This window comes from Pseudophryne corroboree, chromosome 5, assembly GCF_028390025.1.
Source record: "Pseudophryne corroboree isolate aPseCor3 chromosome 5, aPseCor3.hap2, whole genome shotgun sequence".
Classification (NCBI taxonomy): domain Eukaryota; kingdom Metazoa; phylum Chordata; class Amphibia; order Anura; family Myobatrachidae; genus Pseudophryne; species Pseudophryne corroboree.
Window position 1 is genome coordinate 742,286,599 of NC_086448.1, and position 24,669 is coordinate 742,311,267.

The 24,669-nt window shown below is 48.2% G+C and overlaps 1 protein-coding gene across 1 annotated transcript in view; it reads left to right on the plus strand.

Annotated features, from left to right (window-relative positions):
* The window catches only part of CIBAR1 (CBY1 interacting BAR domain containing 1), a 122,419-nt gene extending 99,895 nt beyond the window's left edge, over positions 1-22,524 (plus strand). Inside the window, exons 8-9 of the mRNA XM_063924099.1 lie at positions 11,336-11,440; positions 22,304-22,524. Coding sequence (XP_063780169.1) covers positions 11,336-11,440; positions 22,304-22,390 — 192 coding nt within the window. The 3' untranslated portion in view covers positions 22,391-22,524. The remainder of the gene's footprint in view (positions 1-11,335; positions 11,441-22,303) is intronic.
* Positions 22,525-24,669: the final 2,145 nt, after the last annotated feature.

The following is a 24,669-nucleotide window of genomic DNA, read 5'->3' on the forward strand; positions in this document are numbered from 1 at the left end:
TAGAAAAGAAAGTATATTTTAGGTTTTTTATTTTCAGTGAGATCTGCTGGCAACAGACTCACTGCTACGAGGGACTAAGGGGAGAAGAAGCGAACCTACCTAACAGGTGGTAGTTTGGGCTTCTTAGGCTACTGGACACCATTAGCTCCAGAGGGATCGAACACAGGACCCGACCTCGATCGTCCAGTCCCGGACACGCGCCGCCGTCCCCCTTACAGAGCCAGAAGCATGAAGATGGTCCTGAAAATCGGCGGCAGAAGACTTCGGTCTTCAACAAGGTAGCGCACAGCACTGCAGCTGTGCGCCATTGCTCCTCATGCACACCTCACACTCCGGTCACTGATGGGTGCAGGGCGCTGGGGGGGGGGCGCCCTGAGCAGCAATATTAACACCTTGGCTGGCAAAATAATCACAATATATAGTCCTAGAGGCTATATATGTGAAAAATACCCCTGCCAGAATCCACAAAAAAGCGGGAGAAAGTCAGCCGAAAAAGGGGCGGGGCTATCTCCCTCAGCACACTGGCGCCATTTTTCCCTCACAGCTCCGCTGGAAGGATCGCTCCCAGGCTCTCCCCTGCAGTTTCAAGACTACAAAGGGTAAAAAAGAGAGGGGGTGCACTGAATTTAGGCGCAGCAGTATGTGTGTATATATATATATATGTATATATATATATATATATATATATATATATATATATATATATATATATATATATATATATATATAAATAAGCAGCTATAAGGGAAATCACTCAGTTATAGTGTTCATCCCTGTGTTATATAGCGCTCTGGTGTGTGCTGGCATACTCTCTCTCTGTCTCCCCAAAGGGCGTTGTGGGGTCCTGTCCTCTGTCAGAGCATTCCCTGTGTGTGTGCGGTGTGTCGGTACGGCTGTGTCGACATGTTTGAGGAGGAGGCTTATGTGGAGGCGGAGCAGATGCCGATAAATGTGATGTCGCCCCATGCGGGGTCGACACCTGAGTGGATGGTTATGTGGAAGGAATTACGTGACAGTGTCGACTCCTTACATAAAAGGTTTGACGACATACCAAATATGGGACAGCCGGCTTCTCAGCCTGTGCCTGCCCAGGCGTCTCAAAAGCCATCAGGGGCTCTAAAACGCCCGCTACCTCAGATGGTAGACACAGATGTCGACACGGATACTGACTCCAGTGTCGACGACGATGAGACTAATGTAACTTCCAATAGGGCCACACGTTACATGATTGAGGCAATGAAAAATGTGTTGCACATTTCTGATGTTACCCCAGGAACCACAAAAAAGGGTATTATGTTTGGAGAGAGAAAACTACCAGTAGTTTCTCTGACGTCCTAGTGGATGCTGGGGACTCCGTAAGGACCATGGGGAATAGCGGCTCCGCGGGAGACTGGGCACAAAAGTAAAGCTTTAGAACTACCTGGTGTGCACTGGCTCCTCCCTCCATGACCCTCCTCCAAGCCTCAGTTAGATTTTTGTGCCCGAACGAGAAGGGTGCAGACTAGGTGGCTCTCCTGAGCTGCTTAGTGAAAAGTTTAGTTTTAGGTTTTTTATGTTCAGTGAGACCTGCTGGCAACAGGCTCACTGCATCGAGGGACTAAGGGGAGAAGAAGCGAACTCACCTGCGTGCAGAGTGGATTGGGCTTCTTAGGCTACTGGACATTAGCTCCAGAGGGACCGATCACAGGCCCAGCCATGGATAGGTCCCAGAGCCGCGCCGCCGGCCCCCTTACAGAGCCAGAAGACAGAAGAGGTCCGGAAAATCGGCGGCAGAAGACGTCCTGTCTTCAAGGTAGCGCACAGCACTGCAGCTGTGCGCCATTGCTCTCAGCACACTTCACACTCCGGTCACTGAGGGTGCAGGGCGCTGGGGGGGGGCGCCCTGAGACGCAATAAAAACACCTTGGATGGCAAAAAATGCATCACATATAGCTCCTGGGCTATATGGATGAATTTAACCCCTGCCAGAATTCACAGAAAAACGGGAGATAGGCTCCGCCCCCTTCTCGGCGGCCTTATCTCCTCAGCACACTGGCGCCATTTTCCCTCACAGCTCCGTTGGAGGGAAGCTCCCTGGCTCTCCCCTGCAGTCACTACACTACAGAAAGGGTTAAAAAAGAGAGGGGGGCACTAATTAGGCGCAGTATTAAAGATACAGCAGCTATAAGGGGAAAAACACTTATATAAGGTTATCCCTGTATATATATATAGCGCTCTGGTGTGTGCTGGCAAACTCTCCCTCTGTCTCCCCAAAGGGCTAGTGGGGTCCTGTCCTCTATCAGAGCATTTCCTGTGTGTGTGCTGTGTGTCGGTACGTTTGTGTCGACATGTATGAGGAGAAAAATGATGTGGAGACGGAGCAGATTGCCTGTAATAGTGATGTCACCCCCTAGGGGGTCGACACCTGAGTGGATGAACTGTTGGAAGGAATTACGTGACAGTGTCAGCTCTGTATAAAAGACAGTGGTTGACATGAGACAGCAGGCTACTCAGCTTGTGCCTGTCCAGACGTCTCATAGGCCGTCAGGGGCTCTAAAGCGCCCGTTACCTCAGATGGCAGATATAGACGCCGACACGGATACTGACTCCAGTGTCGACGGTGAAGAGACAAATGTGACTTCCAGTAGGGCCACACGTTACATGATTGAGGCAATGAAAAATGTTTTACACATTTCTGATAATACGAGTACCACCAAAAAGGGGTATTATGTTCGGTGAGAAAAAACTACCTGTAGTTTTCCTGAATCTGAGAAATTAAATGAGGTGTGTGATGATGCGTGGGTTTCCCCCGATAACAACTGATAATTTCTAAAATGTTATTGGCATTATATCCTTTCCCGCCAGAGGTTAGGGTGCGTTGGGAAACATCCCCTAGGGTGGATAAAGCGCTCACACGCTTGTAAGAACAAGGGCTCTACCCTCTCCTGAGATGGCCGCCCTTAAGGATCCTGCTGATAGAAAGCAGGAGGGTATCCTAAAATGTATTTACACACATACTGGTGTTATACTGCGACCAGCAATCGCCTCAGCCTGGATGTGCAGTGCTGGGTTGGTGTGGTCGGATTCCCTGACTGAAAATATTGATACCCTAGATAGGGACAGTATATTATTGCCTATAGAACATTTAAAAGATGCATTTCTATATATGCGTGATGCACAGCGGAATATTTGCCGACTGGCATCAAGTCTAAGTGCGTTGTTCATTTCTGCCAGTAGAGGGTTATGGACACGACAGTGGTCAGGTGATGCGGATTCCAAACGGCATTTGGAAGTATTGCCTTATTAAAGGGAGGAGTTATTTGGGGTCGGTCTTTCAGACCTGGTGGCCACGGCAACAGCTGGGAAATCCACGTTTGTACCCCAGGTCGCCTCTCAACATAAGAAGACGTCGTATTATCAGGCGCAGTCTTTTCATGGGGCAAGCGGGCAAAAGGTTCCTCATTTCTGCCCCGTGACAGAGGGAGAGGAAAAAGGCTGCAGAAATCAGCCAGTTCCCAGGAACAGAAGCCCTCTCCCGCCTCTGCCAAGCCCTCAGTATGACGCTGGGGCTTTACAAGCAGAATCGGGCACGGTGGGGGCCCGTCTCAATGAATTTCAGCGCGCAGTGGGCTCACTCGCAAGTAGACCCCTGGATCCTTCAAGGGATATCTCAGGGGTACAAATTGGAATTCGAGACGTCTCCCCCTCGCCGTTTCCTAAAGTCGGCTTTACTGATGTCTCCCTCTGACAGGGAGGCAGTTTTGGAAGCCATTCACAAGCTGTATTCCCAGCAGGTGATAATCAAGGTACCCCTCCTGCAACAGGGAACGGGGTATTATTCCACACTGTTGTGGTACCGAAGCCGGACGGCTCGGTGAGACCGATTCTAAATCTAAAATCTTGAACACTTACATACGGAGGTTCAAATTCAAGATTGAGTCACTCAGAGCAGTGATTGCGAACCTGGAAGAAGGGGACTACATGATGTCTCGGGACATCAAGGATGCTTACCTTCATGTCCCAATTTACCTTTCTCACCAAGGGTACCTCAGGTTTATGGTACAGAACTGTCACTATCAGTTCAGACGCTGCCGTATGCATGGTCCACGGCACCCCGGGTCTTTACCAAGGTAATGGCCGAAATGATGATACTCCTTCGAAGGAAGGGAATTTTAGTTATCCCTTACTTGGACGATTCCCTGATAAGGGTAAGATCCAGGGAACAGTTGGAGGTCGGTGTAGCACTATCTCAGTTAGTGTTGCGGCAGCACGATTGGATTCTCAATATTCCAAAATCGCAGCTGATTCCGACGACTCGTCTTCTGTTCCTAGGGGATGATCCTGGACACAGTCCAGAAAAAGGTGTTTCTCCCGGAGGAGAAAGTCAGGGAGTTATCCGAGCTAGTCGGGAACCTCCTATAACCGAGCCAAGTCTCAGTACATCAATGAAAGGGTTCTGGGAAAAATGGTGGCTTCCTACGAAGCAATCCCATTCGGCAGATTCCACGCAAGAACTTTCCAGTGGGACCTGCTGGACAAATGGTCCGGGTCGCATCTTCAGATGCATCAGCGGATAACCCTGTCACCAAGGACAAGGGTGTCTCTCCTGTGGTGGTTGCAGAGTGCTCATCTTCTAGAGGGCCGCAGATTCGGCATTCAGGACTGGGTCCTGGTGACCACGGATGCCAGCCTGCGAGGCTGGGGGGCAGTCACACAGGGAAGGAATTTCCAGGGCTTATGGTCAAGCCTGGAGACATCACTTCACATAAATATCCTGAAGCTAAGGGCCATTTACAATGCTCTAAGCTTAGCAAGACCTCTGCTTCAAGGTCAGCCGGGGTTGATCCAGTCGGACAACATCACGGCAGTCACCCACGTAAACAGACAGGGTGGCACAAGAAGCAGGAGGGCAATGGCAGAAGCTGCAAGGATTCTTCGCTGGGCGGAAAATCATGTGATAGCACTGTCAGCAGTATTCATTCCGGGAGTGGACAACTGGGAAGCAGACTTCCTCAGCAGATACGACCTCCACCCGGGAGAGTGGGGACTTCACCCAGAAGTCTTCCACATTATTATAAACCGTTGGGAAAAACTCGACAGGTATTGCGCCAGGTCAAGGGACCCTCAGGCAATAGCTGTAGACGCTCTGGTAACACCATGGGTGTACCAGTCAGTGTATGTGTTCCCTCCTCTGCCTCTCATACCCAAGGTACTGAGAATTATAAGATGGAGAGGAGTAAGCACTATATTAGTGGCTCCGGATTGGCCAAGAAGGACTTGGTAACCGGAACTTCAAGAGATGCTCACGGAGGATCCGTGGCCTCTACCTCTAAGAAGGGACCTGCTCCAGCAAGGACCCTGTCTGTTCCAAGACTTACCGCGGCTGCGTTTGACGGCATGGCGGTTGAACGCCGGATCCTGAAGGAAAAAGGCATTCCGGATGAAGTCATCCCTATCCTGATCAAAGCCAGGAAGGATGTAACCGCAAAACATTATCACCGCATTTGGCGAAAATATGTTGCGTGGTGCGAGGCCAGTAAGGCCCGACGGAGGAAATTCAACTGGGTCGATTACTACATTTCCTGCAAACAGGAGTGTCTATGGGCCTGAAATTGGGGTCCATTAAGGTTCAAATTTCGGCCCTGTCCATTTTCTTCCAAAAAGAACTAGCTTCAGTCCCTGAAGTTCAGACGTTTGTAAAAGGGGTACTGCATATACAGCCTCCTTTTGTGCCTCCAGTGGCACCTTGGGATCTCAATGTAGTTTTTTGGGTTCCAAAAGTCACATTGGTTTGAACCACTTAAATCTGTGGAGTTAAAATATCTCACATGGAAAGTGGTCATGCTGTTGGCCCTGGCCTGGGCCAGGCGCGCGTCAGAATTGGCGGCTTTATCCTGTAAAAGCCCTTATCTGATTTTCCATTCGGACAGGGCGGAATTGAGGACTCTGAAAATTTATGTTTCCAGGACGGCTAGTGTCAGAAAATCTGACTCGCTGTTTATCCTGTATGCACCCAACACGCTGGGTGCTCCTGTTTCTAAGCAGACTATTGCTCGTTGGATTTGTAGTACAATTCAGCTTGCACATTCTGTGGCAGGCCTGCCACAGCCAAAAATCTGTAAATGCCCACTCCACAAGGAAGGTGGGCTCATCTTGGGCGGCTGCCCGAGGGGTCTCGGCTTTACAACTTTGCCGAGCAGCTACTTGGTCAGGAGCAAATACGTTTGTAAAAATTCTACAAATTTGATACCCTGGCTGAGGAGGACCTGGAGTTCTCTCATTTGGTGCTGCAAAGTCATCCGCACTCTCCCGCCCGTTTGGGAGCTTTGGTATAATCCCCATGGTCCTTACGGAGTCCCCAGCATCCACTAGGACGTCAGAGAAAATAATAATTTACTTACCGATAATTCTATTTCTCGTAGTCCGTAGTGGATGCTGGGCGCCCATCCCAAGTGCGGATTGTCTGCAATACTGGTACATAGTTATTGTTACCAAAAATCGGGTTATTGCTGTAGTGAGCCATCTTTTCTAGAGGCTCCTCTGTTATCATGCTGTTAACTGGGTTTAGATCACAAGTTATACGGTGTGATTGGTGTGGCTGGTATGAGTCTTACCCGGGATTCAAAATCCTTCCTTATTGTGTACGCTCGTCCGGGCACAGTATCCTAACTGAGGCTTGGAGGAGGGTCATGGGGGAGGAGCCAGTGCACACCAGGTAGTTCTAAAGCTTTACTTTTGTGCTCAGTCTCCTGCGGAGCCGCTATTCCCCATGGTCCTTACGGAGTCCCCAGCATCCACTACGGACTACGAGAAATAGAATTATCGGTAAGTAAATTCTTATTTTTTCCTCCATCTGAGGAATTAAATGAAGTGTGTGAAGAAGTGTGGGCTTCCCCCGATAAGAAACTGGTAATTTCTAAAAGGTTACTAATGACGTACCCTTTCCCGCCAGAGGATAGGTCACGTTGGGAAACATCCCCTAGGGTGGATAAAGCGCTCACACGCTTGTCAAAAAAGGTGGCACTACCGCCTCCGGAATACGGCCGCCCTAAAGGAGCCTGCTGATAGGAAGCAGGAGGCTATCCTGAAGTCTGTATATACACACACAGGTATTATACTGAGACCAGCTATTGCTTCAGCATGGATGTTCAGTGCTGCAGCTGCGTGGTCAGATTCCCTGTCGGAAAATATTGATACCCTAGACAGGGACACTATATTGCTAACCGTGGAGCATATTAAAGACGCAGTCTTATACATGAGGGATATTTGCCGGCTGGCATCTAAAATAAGTGCAATGTCCATTTCTGCCAGGAGAGGGTTATGGACTCGGCAGTGGACAGGTGATGCAGATTCTAAAAGGCACATGGAAGTTTTGCCTTATAAGGGTGAGGAGTTGTTCGGGGATGGTCTCTCGGACCTCGTTTCCACAGCAACAGCTGGGAAGTCTGCATTTTTACCCCATGTTCCCTCACAGCCAAAGAAAGCACCGTATTATCAGGTACAGTCCTTTCGGCCCCATAAGGGCAAGCGGGTTAAAGGCGCGTCCTTTCTGCCCAGAGGCAGAGGTAGAGGGAAAAAGCTGCAGCATACAGCCAGTTCCCAGGAGCAAAAGTGCTCCCCCGCTTCCTCCAAGTCCACCGCATGACGCTGGGGCTCCACAGGCGGAGCCAGGTACGGTGGGGGCCTGTCTCAAAAACTTCAGCAATCAGTGGGCTCGCTCACGGGTGGATCCCTGGATCCTTCAAGTAGTATCTCAGGGGTACAAGCTGGAATTCGAGACGTCTCTCCCCCCCCCCCCCCCCGCCGTTTCCTCAAATCTGCCTTGCCAACAACTCCCTCAGGCAGGGAGGCAGTGCTAGAGGCAATTCACAAGCTGTATTCCCAGCAGGTGATAGTCAAGGTGCCCCTCCTTCAACAAGGACGGGGTTACTATTCCACAATGTTTGTGGTACCGAAACCGGACGGTTCGGTGAGACCCATTTTAAATTTGAAATCCTTGAACACATATATAAAAAAATTCAAGTTCAAGATGGAATCGCTCAGGGCGGTTATTGCAAGCCTGGACGAGGGGGATTACATGGTATCACTGGACATCAAGGATGCTTACCTGCATGTCCCCATTTACCATCCTCACCAGGAGTACCTCAGATTTGTGGTACAGGATTGTCATTACCAATTCCAGACGTTGCCGTTTGGTCTGTCCACGGCACCGAGGGTATTTACCAAGGTAATGGCCGAAATGATGATACTCCTTCGAAAAAAGGGAGTTTTAATTATCCCGTACTTGGACGATCTCCTGATAAAGGCGAGGTCCAGGGAGCAGTTGTTGGTCGCGGTAGCACTATCTCGGGAGGTGCTACAACAGCACGGTTGGATTCTAAATATTCCAAAGTCACAGCTGGTCCCTACGACACGTCTACTGTTCCTGGGGATGGTTCTGGACACAGAACAGAAAAAAGTGTTTCTCCCGGAGGAGAAGGCCAAGGAGCTGTCATCTCTAGTCAGAGGCCTCCTAAAACCAAAACAGGTGTCGGTGCATCACTGCACGCGAGTCCTGGGAAAGATGGTAGCTTCCTACGAAGCAATTCCATTCGGCAGGTTCCATGCAAGGACTTTTCAGTGGGACCTGTTGGACAAGTGGTCCGGATCGCATCTTCAGATGCATTGGCTGATTACCCTGTCTCCAAGGACCAGGGTGTCTCTGCTGTGGTGGCTGCAAAGTGCTCATCTTCAAGAGGGCCGCAGATTCGGCATACAGGACTGGGTCCTGGTGATCACGGATGCCAGCCTTCGAGGCTGGGGGGCAGTCACACAGGGAAGAAACTTCCAAGGACTATGGTCAAGTCAGGAGACTTCCCTACACATAAATATTCTGGAACTGAGGGCCAATTTCAATGCCCTAAGTCAGGCAAAACCCCTGCTTCAAAACCAGCCGGTACTGATCCAGTCAGACAACATCACGGCAGTCGCCCATGTAAACCGACAGGGCGGCACAAGAAGCAGGACGGCGATGGCAGAAGCCACAAGGATTCTCCGATGGGCGGAAAATCACGTGTTAGCACTGTCAGCAGTGTTCATTCCGGGAGTGGACAACTGGGAAGCAGACTTCCTCAGCAGGCACGATCTCCACCCGGGAGAGTGGGGACTTCATCCAGAAGTCTTCCAACTGATTGTAAACCGTTGGGAAAGGCCACAGGTGGACATGATGGCGTCCCGCCTAAACAAAAAGCTAGAAAGATATTGCGCCAGGTCAAGAGACCCTCAGGCGATAGCTGTGGACGCTCTAGTGACACCGTGGGTGTACCGGTCGGTTTATGTGTTCCCTCCTCTTCCTCTCATACCCAAGGTACTGGGGATAGTAAGGAGAAGAGGAGTAAGAACTAAACTCATTGTTCCGGATTGGCCAAGAAGAGCTTGGTACCCGGAACTTCAAGAAATGATCTCAGAGTACCCATGGCCTCTGCCGCTCAGACAGGACCTGCTGCAGCAGGGGCCCTGTCTGTTCCAAGACTTACCGCGGCTGCGTTTGACGGCATGGCGGTTGAACACCGGATCCTGAAGGAAAAGGGCATTCCGGTGGAAGTAATTCCTACGCTGATTAAAGCTAGGAAAGAAGTGACCGCAAACCATTATCACCGCATTTGGCGAAAATATGTTGCGTGGTGTGAGGCCAGGAAGGCCCCAACGGAGGAATTTCAGCTTGGCCGTTTTCTGCACTTTCTACAGTCAGGGGTGACTATGGGCCTAAAGTTGGGTTCCATTAAGGTCCAGATTTCGGCTCTATCGATTTTCTTCCAGAGAGAACTGGCTTCACTACCTGAAGTTCAGACTTTTGTTAAGGGAGTGCTGCATATTCAGCCCCCTTTTGTGCCTCCAGTGGCACCTTGGGATCTCAACGTGGTGTTGGATTTCTTAAAGTCACATTGGTTTGAGCCACTTAAAACCGTGGAAAATGGTCATGCTGTTGGCCTTGGCTTCGGCCAGGCGTGTGTCAGAATTGGCGGCTTTGTCATGTAAAAGCCCTTATCTGATTTTCCATATGGATAGGGCAGAATTGAGGACTCGTCCCCAGTTTCTCCCTAAGGTGGTATCAGCCTTTCATTTGAACCAACCTATCGTGGTGCCTGCGGCTACTAAAGACTTGGAGGCTTCCAAGTTGTTGGACGTAGTCAGGGCCCTGAAAATGTATGTTTCCAGGACGGCTAGTGTCAGGAAAACTGACTCGCTTTTTATCCTGTATGCACCCAACAAACTGGGTGCTCCTGCTTACCCTTACCAGACTATTGCTCGCTGGATCTGTAGTACGATTCAGCTTGCACATTCTGCGGCTGGACTGCCGCATCCTAAATCAGTAAAAGCCCATTCCACAAGAAAGGTGGGCTCTTCTTGGGCGGCTGCCCGAGGGGTCTCGGCTTTACAACTTTGCCGAGCAGCTACTTGGTCGGGGTCAAACACATTTGCTAAATTCTACAAGTTTGACACCCTGGCTGAGGAGGACCTAGAGTTTGCCCATTCGGTGCTGCAGAGTCATCCGCACTCTCCCGCCCGTTTGGGAGCTTTGGTATAATCCCCATGGTCCTTACGGAGTCCCAGCATCCACTTAGGACGTCAGAGAAAATAAGATTTTACTCACCGGTAAATCTATTTCTCGTAGTCCGTAGTGGATGCTGGGCGCCCATCCCAAGTGCGGATTGTCTGCAATACTTGTATATAGTTATTGTTTAACTAAAGGGTTATTGTTGAGCCATCTGTTGAGAGGCTCAGTTATTGTTCATACTGTTAACTGAGTATAATAACACGAGTTATACGGTGTGATTGGTGTGGCTGGTATGAGTCTTACCCGGGATTCAAAATCCTTCCTTATTGTGTCAGCTCTTCCGGGCACAGTATCCTAACTGAGGTCTGGAGGAGGGTCATAGTGGGAGGAGCCAGTGCACACCAGGTAGTCCTAAAGCTTTCTTTAGTTGTGCCCAGTCTCCTGCGGAGCCGCTATTCCCCATGGTCCTTGCGGAGTCCCAGCATCCACTACGGACTACGAGAAATAGATTTACCGGTGAGTAAAATCTTATTTTCTGTTCCGCCGGCATTCCGCACGGCCACTGAAATCGGACTTCATTACATCCCGGGCTTTGTTTGAAATGTTTGCATATTAGTTGTCAAAGCTTCATGATCCTACTGGCATCCACCCCATGGTATAAATATTACATGGCTGTGGGAACATATTTGTGCCTGTTTTCTCATCTTGCACTATAGTTTTGTGAAATCACTTTCTTTAGCAAAGTGTTCCATGCTAGCTGCTGTCATGTAATGCAGGGCAGAAATTATATTCTTGGCTTGTTCTTCATTGGATTTCTAGACCTTCCGAAGTTCTCTCCATCCACCCGATTTCCAGTCACGTCTAGATATAGTCCGTGCCAATTCAAGGACTGGGACAAGTAGCAGGAGGTCTGCTTCCTCATCGGTAAGAACTACATTTTATTAACTAATAGACTATATTTAATAATTTTACAGCATCTCTAAACTACAGTATCCTATTTTAACGACCATGCTCTGCTTGATATTGGTCATTAATAGAATATTCTTATAATGTGTGCTGTGAGCATTATAAGGATATCACAAGGTCATTAAGCACTAGCCTGCCCAGCACAGAGACCTTTAAAAAAATCTTTGTTTTGGCATAATATAGAAATAAAGGAAATAATAGTAACATATTAAGAATAAAAACGTGTTCGGTCCACACAGCCAATTTATGTATCTTTTATAAAGCGAGGACCTATTACGCAGCTCTGCACTATTAATGGATCATAAAATAAACGACATGGGCCGCGCTTACAGTCTGAAGGTATTTCCCAATTCCAGTCCTCAGGAACCACCAACAGTGCATGTTTTACAGATTTCCTCAGTATAACAAGTGAAATAATTAGCTCCACCTGTGGATCTTTTAAAATAAATCAGCCAGTAATGATTACACATGTGCACCTGCTAGGATATTGGTAAAGCAAGAACTGGAGTTGGGAAACACTGGGCTTGTTCACCAAGTTACCACTACCTTGGTGAACAAGCCTTGCTGGGCGAAACGCGCGTCCTTTACTAACCTTCCAGGCTCTACTGGTCCTTATGCACAGGACCAGCCCAGAGCACTGACAGTCTATTACTTTTTCTATTTAATATACTTTTGTGTCTTCTGTTCTCACTTGTGCTAACATACCTCAAATGTAAGCTATCTTTCCAGACATATGCTTCAGAATTATCCTACACTGATGTGTGGCCTCTCATAAACCTATATTGGTAGAGAGAGACCCGACTTTGATATTTAACCATTTTATTATTCATACATTACACTCCTATTAGGATACATTCAGCTCAGCAATCACAACTCCCTAAAAGAGTATTTAAACTGCTGATATAGCAGATCGGCAAATTCATAGCTACAGATTGCTGCACTGACAACCTTGTGAATTTCAGGGATACTTTACTTATCGCTGTCTCTCTGAGGCACTCTCTCAATGTTCCTGCGCTGGTACATCCAACGGGCGGGTGGGGGGAGGCCGGGGGTTACCACAGAAAAGCAGATCCCTTGACATTTTTCTTTAATTCTCTCTGACTGTTCCCTAGCACCATCACCTTTCTTGTTCACGTTCATACTTGACATGCAGTACATCAGCAGGAGCAAAGATTAGGCCAAATTAGACTTTCTCTAACTATGCTGACCACAATTGAGGATCCTCCACAAGTGTAAAGTACTGAGCAGAACCACAAATACACAGATCTATTCAGTCTCTCAGTACCTCACATCATCTGGGATACCTATTAACCACAGATTGACTGTATAAGTAATTGTTTTTACACATATATATTTTGCCTGTTTTTGATCTGTTATACTCACAACTTCTTGTACATAGCTTCAATAAATATAGTCTTGACCAAAACGTGATTACAGGGAAATTTTTATTATTCAGTATGAAATCGTAAATGTCATTGGCTAAAACATTTTTATGTATATTTATTGAACAAAAATGTAGAAAACTACTGTGGCGCTTTTCTGGAGAACATGTCTCTCTATTCATCCATACAATAATTCTCCTGAAGAAAAGCATCCAAGGAACTGCCAATAAATTTTTTAACACCGTACCATAAAATAAATTTGTTTGAGACTCAAAGGCACCCTAGCAGCCAAGGTTTTAAAGAGATCCATGGCTGAGCATAGATGGTTAAATCAAATTGACTGAGGGACTTAAGTCACCTGTGCCCAAGCATGAGTATCCTTAAAACCTGGACTGTTATGGTGACTTGAGGACCGAGTTTGTGAACCTCGGGTCTAAGGAGAATGGAACGCCCAATAGTGTAATATTGCAGAAAATACTTAAGCACAACAATAAAAATACATCTAAATAAAAATGGTCAATTCATAGCACAAAGTACATCCCCCTTTGGTATTATGCCTACCAGGTGACATGAAGATCTTAAACCCATAAGCCAATGTAATGTCCTGTTTACATCAGTGAATCATCAGCAGGCATAAACTTCCTCAGTCCATAAGATGTTTAGCCATCGGCACAGGTTCCAACATTGTGAAGCTGAATCCAATGGGCCCACTTGATGTATTTCGGATAGTGAATCCGATCTCAAAAGTATAGGTGGCTATTGTCCTAGGAAGTGCTTATATACCTAGGTCTCCAATTAGTCCTCTTAATAACCTAATCACTGCTGATACTCACAATAACACATTACCCAACAATGGCCACCGCTTGTTTGCCTTCCAAATACCGGATCCATGTGGCTGCTGTTTCTTAAAAGTGTATATGACCTAATTCAGAATGTCCGCTGTCAGTATGCGTTCCATACGCTTGATCTAGCATGGCCACCTTTTTCAATAGGGAAACTGTAGCACCGTGCATTTTAAATGCTGGATATCATGTGGCCACCAGTCACTAAACGCACATTCCACCGACTGGATCCACTGTGGCTCCTGGTTTAGATAAATAGGGTATAGCACTATATAATTCCTTTCGAAGTGGATGTTTATATAATCCGGAAATAGTACTTAATCATGTTTCTCTGACGTCCTAAGTGGATGCTGGGACTCCGTAAGGACCATGGGGAATAGCGGCTCCGCAGGAGACTGGGCACAACTAAAGAAAGCTTTAGGACTACCTGGTGTGCACTGGCTCCTCCCACTATGACCCTCCTCCAGACCTCAGTTAGAATCTTGTGCCCGGCTGAGCTGGATGCACACTAGGGGCTCTCCTGAGCTCCTAGAAAGAAAGTATATTTTAGGTTTTTTATTTTACAGTGAGATCTGCTGGCAACAGACTCACTGCAGGGAGGGACTAAGGGGAGAAGAAGCGAACCTACCTAACAGGTGGTAGTTTGGGCTTCTTAGGCTACTGGACACCATTAGCTCCAGAGGGATCGACCGCAGGACCCGACCTTGGTGTTCGTTCCCGGAGCCGCGCCGCCGGCCCCCTTACAGAGCCAGAAGCAAGAAGTGTTCCGGAAAATCGGCGGCAGAAGACTTCTGTCTTCAACAAGGTAGCGCACAGCACTGCAGCTGTGCGCCATTGCTCCTCATGCACACCTCACACTCCGGTCACTGATGGGTGCAGGGCGCTGGGGGGGGGCGCCCTGAGGGCAATATAAGACATCTTGGCTGGCAAATCAAAACAATATATAGTCCCAGGGCTATATATGTGATAAATTACCCCTGCCAGAATCCATAAAAAAGCGGGAGAAAAGTCAGCCGAAAAAGGGGCGGGGCTTCTCCAGCACACTGGCGCCATTTTTTCTTCACAGTGCAGCTGGAAGACAGCTCCCCAGGCTCTCCCCTGTAGTTTTCAGGCTCAAAGGGTTAAAAAGAGAGGGGGGCACTAAATTTAGGCACAATATATGTATACAAGCAGCTATTGGGGGGAAAATCACTCAGTTATAGTGTTAATCCCTGCATTATATAGCGCTCTGGTGTGTGCTGGCATACTCTCTCTCTGTCTCCCCAAAGGACTTTGTGGGGGGGTCCTGTCCTCAGTCAGAGCATTCCCTGTGTGTGTGCGGTGTGTCGGTACGGCTGTGTCGACATGTTGGATGAGGAAGGTTACGTGGAGGCGGAGCAGAGGCCGATAAATGGGATGTCGCACCCTGTGGGGCCGACACCAGAGTGGATGGATAGGTGGAAGGTATTAACCGACAATGTCAACTCCTTACATAAAAGGCTGGATGAAGTAACAGCTGTGGGACAGCCGGCTTCTCAGCCCGCGCCTGCCCAGGCATCACAAAGGCCAACAGGGGCTCAAAAAACGCCCGTTACCTCAGATGGCAGACACAGATGTCGACACGGAGTCTGACTCCAGTGTCGACGAGGTTGAGATATATACACAATCCACTAGGAACATCCGTTGCATGATCTCGGCAATGAAAAATGTGTTACACATTTCTGACATGAACCCAAGTACCACATAAAAGGGGTTTTATTTTTGGGGAGAAAAAGCAGCCAGTGTTTTGTTCCCCCATCAGATGAATGAATGAAGTGTGTAAAGTAGCGTGGGTTCCCCCAATAAGAAACTGGTAATTTCTAAAAAGTTACTGATGGCGTACCCTTTCCCGCCAGAGGATAGGTCACGTTGGGATATATCCCCTAGGGTGGATAAGGCACTCACACGTTTGTCAAAAAAGGTGGCACTGCCGTCTTAGGATTCGGCCACCTTGAAGGAGCCTGCTGATAAAAAGCAGGAGGCTATCCTGAAGTCTGTATATACACACTCAGGTTCTATACTGAGACCTGCAATTACCTCAGCATAAATAGTGCTGCTGCAGCGTGGTCTGATACCCTGTCAGATAATATAATACCCTAGACAGGGATAATATTTTGCTAACATAGAGCAGATTAAAGACGTTGTCTTATATATGAAGGATGCACAGAGGGATATTTGCCGGCTGGCATCCAGAATTAATGCAATGTCCATTCTGCCAGGAGGGTATTAGAAACCCGGCAGTGGACAGGTGATGCTGCCTTTAAAAGGCACATGGAGATTCTGCCTTATAAGGGTGAGGAATTGTTTGGGGATGGTCTCTGGGACCTCGTATACACAGCAACAGCTGGGAAGAAAAAATTTTACCTCGGGTTTCCTCACAGCCTAAGAAAGCACCGTATTTTCAGGTACAGTCCTTTCGGCTTCAGAAAAGCAAGCGGGTCAAAGGCGCTTCCTTTCTGCACAGAGACAACACTGCAGCTGTGCGCCATTGCTCCTCATGCACACCTCACACTCCGGTCACTGATGGGTGCAGGGCGCTGTGGGGGGCGCCCTGAGGGCAATATAAGACACCTTGGCTGGCAAAAAAATCACAATATATAGTCCCAGAGGCTATATATGTGATAAATACCCCTGCCAGAATCCATAAAAAAAGCGGGAGAAAAGTCAGCCGAAAAAGGGGCGGGGCTATCTCCCTCAGCACACTGGCGCCATTTTTCCCTCACAGCTCCGCTGGAAGGATCGCTCCCTGGCTCTCCCCTGCAGTTTCAAGCAACAGAAGGGTAAAAAAGAGAGGGGGGGCACTAAATTTAGGCGCAGCAATATATATTTATAAGCAGCTATAAGGGAAAACACTCAGTTATAGTGTAATCCCTGTGTTATATAGCGCTCTGGTGTGTGCTGGCATACTCTCTCTCTCTCTCCCCAAAGGGCTTTGTGGGGTCCTGTCCTCTGTCAGAGCATTCCCGGTGTGCGTGCGGTGTGTCGGTACGGCTGTGTCGACATGTTTGATGAGGAGGCTTATGTGGAGGCGGAGCAGATGCCGATAAATGTGATGTCACCCCCTGCGGGGCCGACACCTGAGTGGATGGTTATGTGGAAGGAATTACGTGACCGTGTCGACTCCTTACATAAAAGGTTTGACGACATACCAAATATGGGACAGCCGGCTTCTCAGCCTGTGCCTGCCCAGGCGTCTCAAAAGCCATCAGGGGCTCTAAAATGCCCGCTACCTCAGATGGCAGACACATGTCGACACGGATACTGACTCCAGTGTCGACGACGATGAGACTAATGTAACTTCCAATAGGGCCACACGTTACATGATTGAGGCTATGAAAAATGTGTTGCACATTTCTGATGTTACCCCAGGTACCACAAAAAAGGGTATTATGTTTGGAGAGCGAAAACTACCAGTAGTTTTTCCTCCATCTGAGGAGTTAAATGAAGTGTGTGAAGAAGCGTGGGCTTCCCCCGATAAGAAACTAGTAATTTCTAAAAGGTTACTAATGACGTACCCTTTCCCGCCAGAGGATAGGTCACGTTGGGAAACATCCCCTAGGGTGGATAAAGCGCTCACACGCTTGTCAAAGAAGGTGGCCACTACCGTCTCCGGATACGGCCGCCCTAAAGGAACCTGCTGATAGAAAGCAGGAGGCTATCCTGAAGTCTGTATATACACACACAGGTATTATACTGAGACCAGCTATTGCTTCAGCATGGATGTGCAGTGCTGCAGCTGCGTGGTCAGATTCCCTGTCGGAAAATATTGATACCCTAGACAGGGACACTATATTGCTAACCGTAGAGCATATTAAAGACGCAGTCTTATACATGAGAGATGCACAGAGGGATATTTGCCGGCTGGCATTTAAAATAAGTGCAATGTCCATTTCTGCCAGGAGAGGGTTATGGACTCGGCAGTGGACAGGTGATGCAGATTCTAAAAGGCACATGGAAGTTTTGCCTTATAAGGGTGAGGAGTTGTTCGGGGATGGTCTCTCGGACCTCGTTTCCACAGCAACAGCTGGGAAGTCTGCATTTTTACCCCATGTTCCCTCACAGCCAAAGAAAGCACCGTATTATCAGGTACAGTCCTTTCGGCCCCATAAGGGCAAGCGGGTTAAAGGCGCGTCCTTTCTGCCCAGAGGCAGAGGTAGAGGGAAAAAGCTGCAGCATACAGCCAGTTCCCAGGAGCAAAAGTCCTCCCCCGCTTCCTCCAAGTCCACCGCATGACGCTGGGGCTCCACAGGCGGAGCCGGGTACGGTGGGGGCCCGTCTCAAAAATTTCAGCAATCAGTGGGCTCGCTCACGGGTGGATCCCTGGATCTTTCAAGTAGTATCTCAGGGGTACAAGCTGGAATTCGAGACGTCTCCCCCCCGCCGTTTCCTCAAATCTGCCTTGCCAACAACTCCCTCAGGCAGGGAGGCAGTGCTAGAGGCAATTCACAAGCTGTATTCCCAGCAGGTGATAGTCAAGGTGCCCCTACTTCAACAAGGACGGGGTTACTATTCCACAATGTTTGTGGTACCGAAACCGGACGGTTCGGTGAGACCCATTTTAAATTTGAAATCCTTGAACACACATATAAAAAAATTCAAGTTCAAGATGGAATCGCTCAGGGCGGTTATTGCAAGCCTGGACGAGGGGGATTACATGGTATCACTGGACATCAAGGATGCTTACCTGCATGTCCCCATTTACCATCCTCACCAGGAGTACCTCAGATTTGTGGTACAGGATTGTCTTTACCAATTCCAGACGTTGCCGTTTGGTCTATCCACGGCTCCGAGGGTCTTTACCAAGGTAATGGCCGAAATGATGATACTCCTTCGAAAGAAGGGAGTTTTAATTATCCCGTACTTGGACGATCTCCTGATAAAGGCGAGGTCCAGGGAGCAGTTGTTAGTCGGGGTAGCACTATCTCGGGAGGTGCTACAACAGCACGGCTGGATTCTAAATATTCCAAAGTCACAGCTGGTCCCTACGACACGTCTACTGTTCCTGGGGATGGTTCTGGACACAGAACAGAAAAAAGTGTTTCTCCCGGAGGAGAAGGCCAAGGAGCTGTCATCTCTAGTCAGAGGCCTCCTAAAACCAAAACGGGTGTCGGTGCATCACTGCACGCGGATCCTGGGAAAGATGGTAGCTTCCTACGAAGCAATCCCATTCGGCAGGTTCCATGCAAGAACCTTTCAGTGGGACCTGTTGAACAAGTGGTCCGGATCGCATCTTCAGATGCATTGGCTGATTACCCTGTCTCCAAGGACCAGGGTGTCTCTGCTGTGGTGGCTGCAAAGTGCTCATCTTCAAGAAGGCCGCAGATTCGGCATACAGGACTGGGTCCTGGTGACCACGGATGCCAGCCTTCGAGGCTGGGGGGCAGTCACACAGGGAAGAAACTTCCAAGGACTATGGTCAAGTCAGGAGACTTCCCTACACATAAATATTCTGGAACTGAGGGCCATTTTCAATGCCCTAAGTCAGGCAAAACCCCTGCTTCAAAACCAGCCGGTACTGATCCAGTCAGACAACATCACGGCAGTCGCCCATGTAAACCGACAGGGCGGCACGAGAAGCAGGACGGCGATGGCAGAAGCCACAAGGATTCTCCGATGGGCGGAAAATCACGTGTTAGCACTGTCAGCAGTGTTTATTCTGGGAGTGGACAACTGGGAAGCAGACTTCCTCAGCAGGCACGACCTCCACCCGGGAGAGTGGGGACTTCATCCAGAAGTCTTCCAACTGATTGTAAACCGTTGGGAAAGGCCACAGGTTTACATGATGGCGTCCCGCCTAAACAAAAAGCTAGAAAGATATTGCGCCAGGTCAAGAGACCCGCAGGCGATATCTGTGGATGCTCTAGTGACACCGTGGGTGTACCGGTCGGTTTATGTGTTCCCTCCTCTTCCTCTCATACCAAAGGTACTAAGGATAATAAGGAGAAGAGGAGTAAGAACTATACTCATTGTTCCGGATTGGCCAAGAAGAGCTTGGTACCCGGAACTTCAAGAAATGATCTCAGAGTACCCATGGCCTCTGCCGCTCAGACAGGACCTGCTGCAGCAGGGGCCCTGTCTGTTCCAAGACTTACAGCGGCTGCGTTTGACGGCATGGCGGTTGAACACCGGATCCTGAAGGAAAAGGGCATTCTGGAGGAAGTCATTCCTACGCTGATTAAAGCTAGGAAAGAAGTGACCGCAAACCATTATCACCGCATATGGCGAAAATATGTTGCGTGGTGTGAGGCCAGGAAGGCCCCAACGGAGGAATTTCAGCTGGGCCGTTTTCTGCACTTCCTACAGTCAGGGGTGACTATGGGCCTAAAATTGGGTTCCATTAAGGTCCAGATTTCGGCTCTATCGATTTTCTTCCAGAGAGAACTGGCTTCACTACCTGAAGTTCAGACTTTTGTTAAGGGAGTGCTGCATATTCAGCCCCCTTTTGTGCCTCCAGTGGCACCTTGGGATCTCAACGTGGTGTTGGATTTCCTAAAGTCACATTGGTTTGAGACACTTAAAACCGTGGAATTGAAATATCTCACGTGGAAAGTGGTCATGTTGTTGGCCTTGGCTTCGGCCAGGCGTGTATCAGAATTGGCGGCTTTGTCATGTAAAAGCCCTTATCTGATTTTTCATATGGATAGGGCAGAATTGAGGACTCGTCACCCAATTTCTCCCTAAGGTGGTATCAGCCTTTCATCTGAACCAACCTATCGTGGTGCCTGCGGCTACTAAAGACTTGGAGGCTTCCAAGTTGTTGGACGTAGTCAGGGCCCTGAAAATTTATGTTTCCAGGACAGCTGGAGTCAGAAAGTCTGACTCGCTATTCATCCTGTATGCGCCCCACAAGTTGGGTGCACCTGCTTCAAAGCAGACTATTGCTCGCTGGATCTGTAGTACGATTCAGCTTGCACATTCTGCGGCTGGACTGCCGCATCCTAAATCGGTAAAAGCCCATTCCACGAGGAAGGTGGGCTCTTCTTGGGCGGCTGCCCGAGGGGTCTCGGCTCTTCAACTTTGCAGAGCAGCTACTTGGTCGGGGTCAAACACATTTGCTAAATTCTACAAGTTTGACACCCTGGCTGAGGAGGACCTAGAGTTTGCCCATTCGGTGCTGCAGAGTCATCCGCACTCTCCCGCCCGTTTGGGAGCTTTGGTATAATCCTAATGGTCCTTACGGAGTCCCAGCATCCACTTAGGACGTCAGAGAAAATAAGAATTTACTCACCGGTAATTCTGTTTCTCGTAGTCCGTAGTGGATGCTGGGCGCCCATCCCAAGTGCGGATTGTCTGCAATACTTGTATATAGTTATTGTTTAACTAAAGGGTTATTGTTGAGCCATCTGTTGAGAGGCTCAGTTGTTGTCATACTGTTAACTGGGTATTGTATCACGAGTTATACGGTGTGGCTGGTATGAGTCTTACCCGGGATTCAAAATCCTTCCTTATTGTGTCAGCTCTTCCGGGCACAGTATCCTAACTGAAGTCTGGAGGAGGGTCATAGAGGGAGGAGCCAGTGCACACCAGTTAGACCAAAAGCTTTCTTTTAGTTGTGCCCAGTCTCCTGCGGAGCCGCTATTCCCCATGGTCCTTACGGAGTCCCAGCATCCACTACGGACTACGAGAAATAGAATTACCGGTGAGTAAATTCTTATTTTTGCAATACTCTTACTTGTTTTCGTGGAATGCACAGTGTTTGTAAGTCCCTGGAAGAGCTGCCTTTAAAGTGTAATTCTGTGATAACTTTGTCAAGCATTGAACTGTTCATAATACAGTATAATATGTATTTGTCAGTTACTTCATCTGTAGTTTCAATGGACAAGTAAGTTTTGCGTAAAGCATTACTACTAAAATAGCCATTGAATCAACCCACGGTCATTATACCAGGGTATAGATTCTCCTGAAGTTAAAACTTATGGTGCCCATACACTTGTGCGATGCCCTGCAACGCGACATCGCGGGGCATCACACTGGCAGTTCAGGTGCGATTTCATCACACCTGAACTGCCAAAGTGACTACCATGCGATCATGCGATAGATCGCATGGTATTCACGTGATGGGCACGTCACCGCCAAGTGGTAGCAGCCTCTGCCCACTCCCGGCGGGTGCCCATTGCTCATCGCAGTGCGATATATCGCATGTGTTTTAAAAACACATGCGATCGCACCGCAATGCGATAAATATTAAGTGCAGCACTTACTATTTGGCGATGCAATATTCGAGCGGCGTGCACGCACATCGCGTCACAGGTGCTCAATATGCGCATACAATCATGCGTTCGCACAGATGCAATTGAAGGATTGTATGCTATATTGTACAAGTGTGTGGGCTGCATTACAGCAAGCTAATAATATTGATTTGCCCCTTTACATTTCAGAATTAAAGTAATTGATTAGTATTTACCTAAGGCTTATATAAATTACAGATTATGACACTGAATTTGCGTCGTTCCTACACCCCATGTCATAATACATAGGGGTTGCCAAATGCAACTGGACCAAAATACTTTTTTTTTTTTGTTTGTTTTTTTTGTTTGTTTGTTTGTTTTAAGATCTTCCTTATTTTTGTTTTCTCTCAGCAATATGCAGGTAACCGGCACAAACCAAAAGATGATGATGATGATGTCGATGATGAGGATGATGAGTCAACAGATGAGGATAACTAAGACTTGCTTTTCAGACCAGACTTCATGATGCATACCTAACCTTCTGGGGTGTGGCTGGATTTTTACAACAATGTGCAATGTAAGGTGTATTGTATTATGCAGCCATCTGCAACATAAACAAGCATTTTCTATGACTTTTCTTGATGTAATCCTTTATTCGGTCACCTAGCACTGATCTTTGTGGCTGTGTTACTTAATGAGCACTGGCTTGAATTCTCAGAGGACTGGGGAACAGTTGATACTTCAACCAATGTACTATGTACGCTATGTCACTATAGCCTTTAGAGTTCCTGATGGGAGGAGCTCTGTATCCGCCGCTGGCCATTAGTACACCAGAGCAGTGCATCCTGGGAACGCTTAGTGTGCTGTGAACCAGTGTTTGATGTATTGATCTTATTCTGTCCAGAGCTACTACAAAGAGTTCTGGGATTGAATTTGGAGTACGTGTATTGTTGTAGTGAAGTGAGTACTTCAGAGCACAGCATAAGTAAAGGTGACAACAATATTGTACAGTTCAAGCAGTATTTGTACTGTTCTCGTGCTTACTTTATGTCCTGCAAAACACATTCTGCTATCTAAGTAATGGTATAGCCACTTGGAAAATATGAAAAAACATTTTTTCTCATACGTCCTAGAGGATGCTGGGGCCTACTTCATGACATGGGGTATAGACGGTTCTGCAGGAGCCATGGGCACTCTTAAGACTTTTCAATGGGTGTGAACTGGCTCCTCCCTCTATGCCCCTCCTCCAGACCTCGGTTTTAGAAATGTGCCCAGGCAGACTGGATGCACTCTAGGGGAGCTCTACTGCGCTTCTCTGAAAAGACTTATGTTAGGTTTTTTGTTTTCAGGGAGAACTGCTGGCAACAGTCTCCCTGCTTCGTGGGACTGAGGGGGCAGAAGTAGGAACCAACTTCCTGAAGAGTTTCATGGCTCTGCTTCTGGCTGACAGGACACCGTTAGCTCCTGAAGGGTACTGAACGCTAGCCGTGTCCAGATGCTCACTCCCACAGCACGCCGTCACCCCCCTCCCAGAGCCAGAAGTCAGAAGACAGGTGAGTAGAAGAAGACATATCTTCTGTCAAGAAAAGTGACGGCTGAGGTACAGCACAGCTGGCGGGAGCGCAGCGCACCATTGCTGCCCACACACACAGGCACTGCAGGGTGCAGGGCGTGGGGGGGGGGCACCCTGGGCAGCAAAAACACCTCTATAAACTGGCAAAAAGGGGGCATAAGATGCCCAGGCACAGCCCTACCCCCGCCAGTATAAATATTATGAAGTTTCTGAGGTAAAAAGGGCGGAGCTTCTTTCTCAGGCAGCCAGCACACTGCTCAGTGCCATTTTCTCTCTCCTCAGACTGCAGAGACATCGCTGGTCCTCCTTCACTTCTGACTACAAGTATCAGGGTGCAAAACAGGAGGGGGCACAAGCGAATTTGGTGCTTTACAAGTGTGTTTTACTGTGTAAAAAGCGCTGCATGTCAGTGGGCATTCTGTGTTCATAGGCATTAGATACTGGCGCTGGGGTTGTGAACTGGCTGCTCCTAAACTGTGTCCCTCTAACAGATTTTACTGTGGGCCTGTCCCCTAGAAGTCCCAGTGTGTCTGTGAGTGTGTGTTGTACACGTGTGTAAGACATGTCTGAGGCAGGGAGTTCCTCCCCAGAGGAAGACATTTTAGGGACACAGAAGTGTAATGTGGTGGCGCTGCCAGCACGCCAAGAGCCTGCATGGGTGAAAGAAATACGTGATAGTATGCATCATATCAATAGGAGATTAGATAAGTCTGAATCTCATGCTGAGTGCTGGAGAAAATCTGTGGAGGATGTGATTTTTCAGGGCTCTGTTCTTCCATCCGCAGGCGACTCCTCTGGGTCACATAAGAGACCAATTGTGAATACTGATACCGACACGGACACTGATTCTTGTGTTGACGATAATGACTCCAGAGAAATAGATCATAAATTGGCAAAAAATATACAATATATGATTGTGGCTATAAGGGAAGTTCTGGAAGTCACGGAAGCCACTCCTGTACCTCAGAAGAAGGCTTATTTCTATAAAGAAAATAAATCTAAGGTCACTTTCCCTCCTTCCCATGAGCTTAATATTCTCTTTGAAGGGATGTGGGTGAATCCCGAAAATAAATTTCGTATTCCCAAGAGAATTCAGATAGCTTATCCTTTCCCGGTGGAGGACAGGAAAAAATGTGAGTCACCCCCTGTGTTAGACAGTGCACTGTCCAGGTTGACAAACTAGGTAATTCTCCCTGCATCTGGC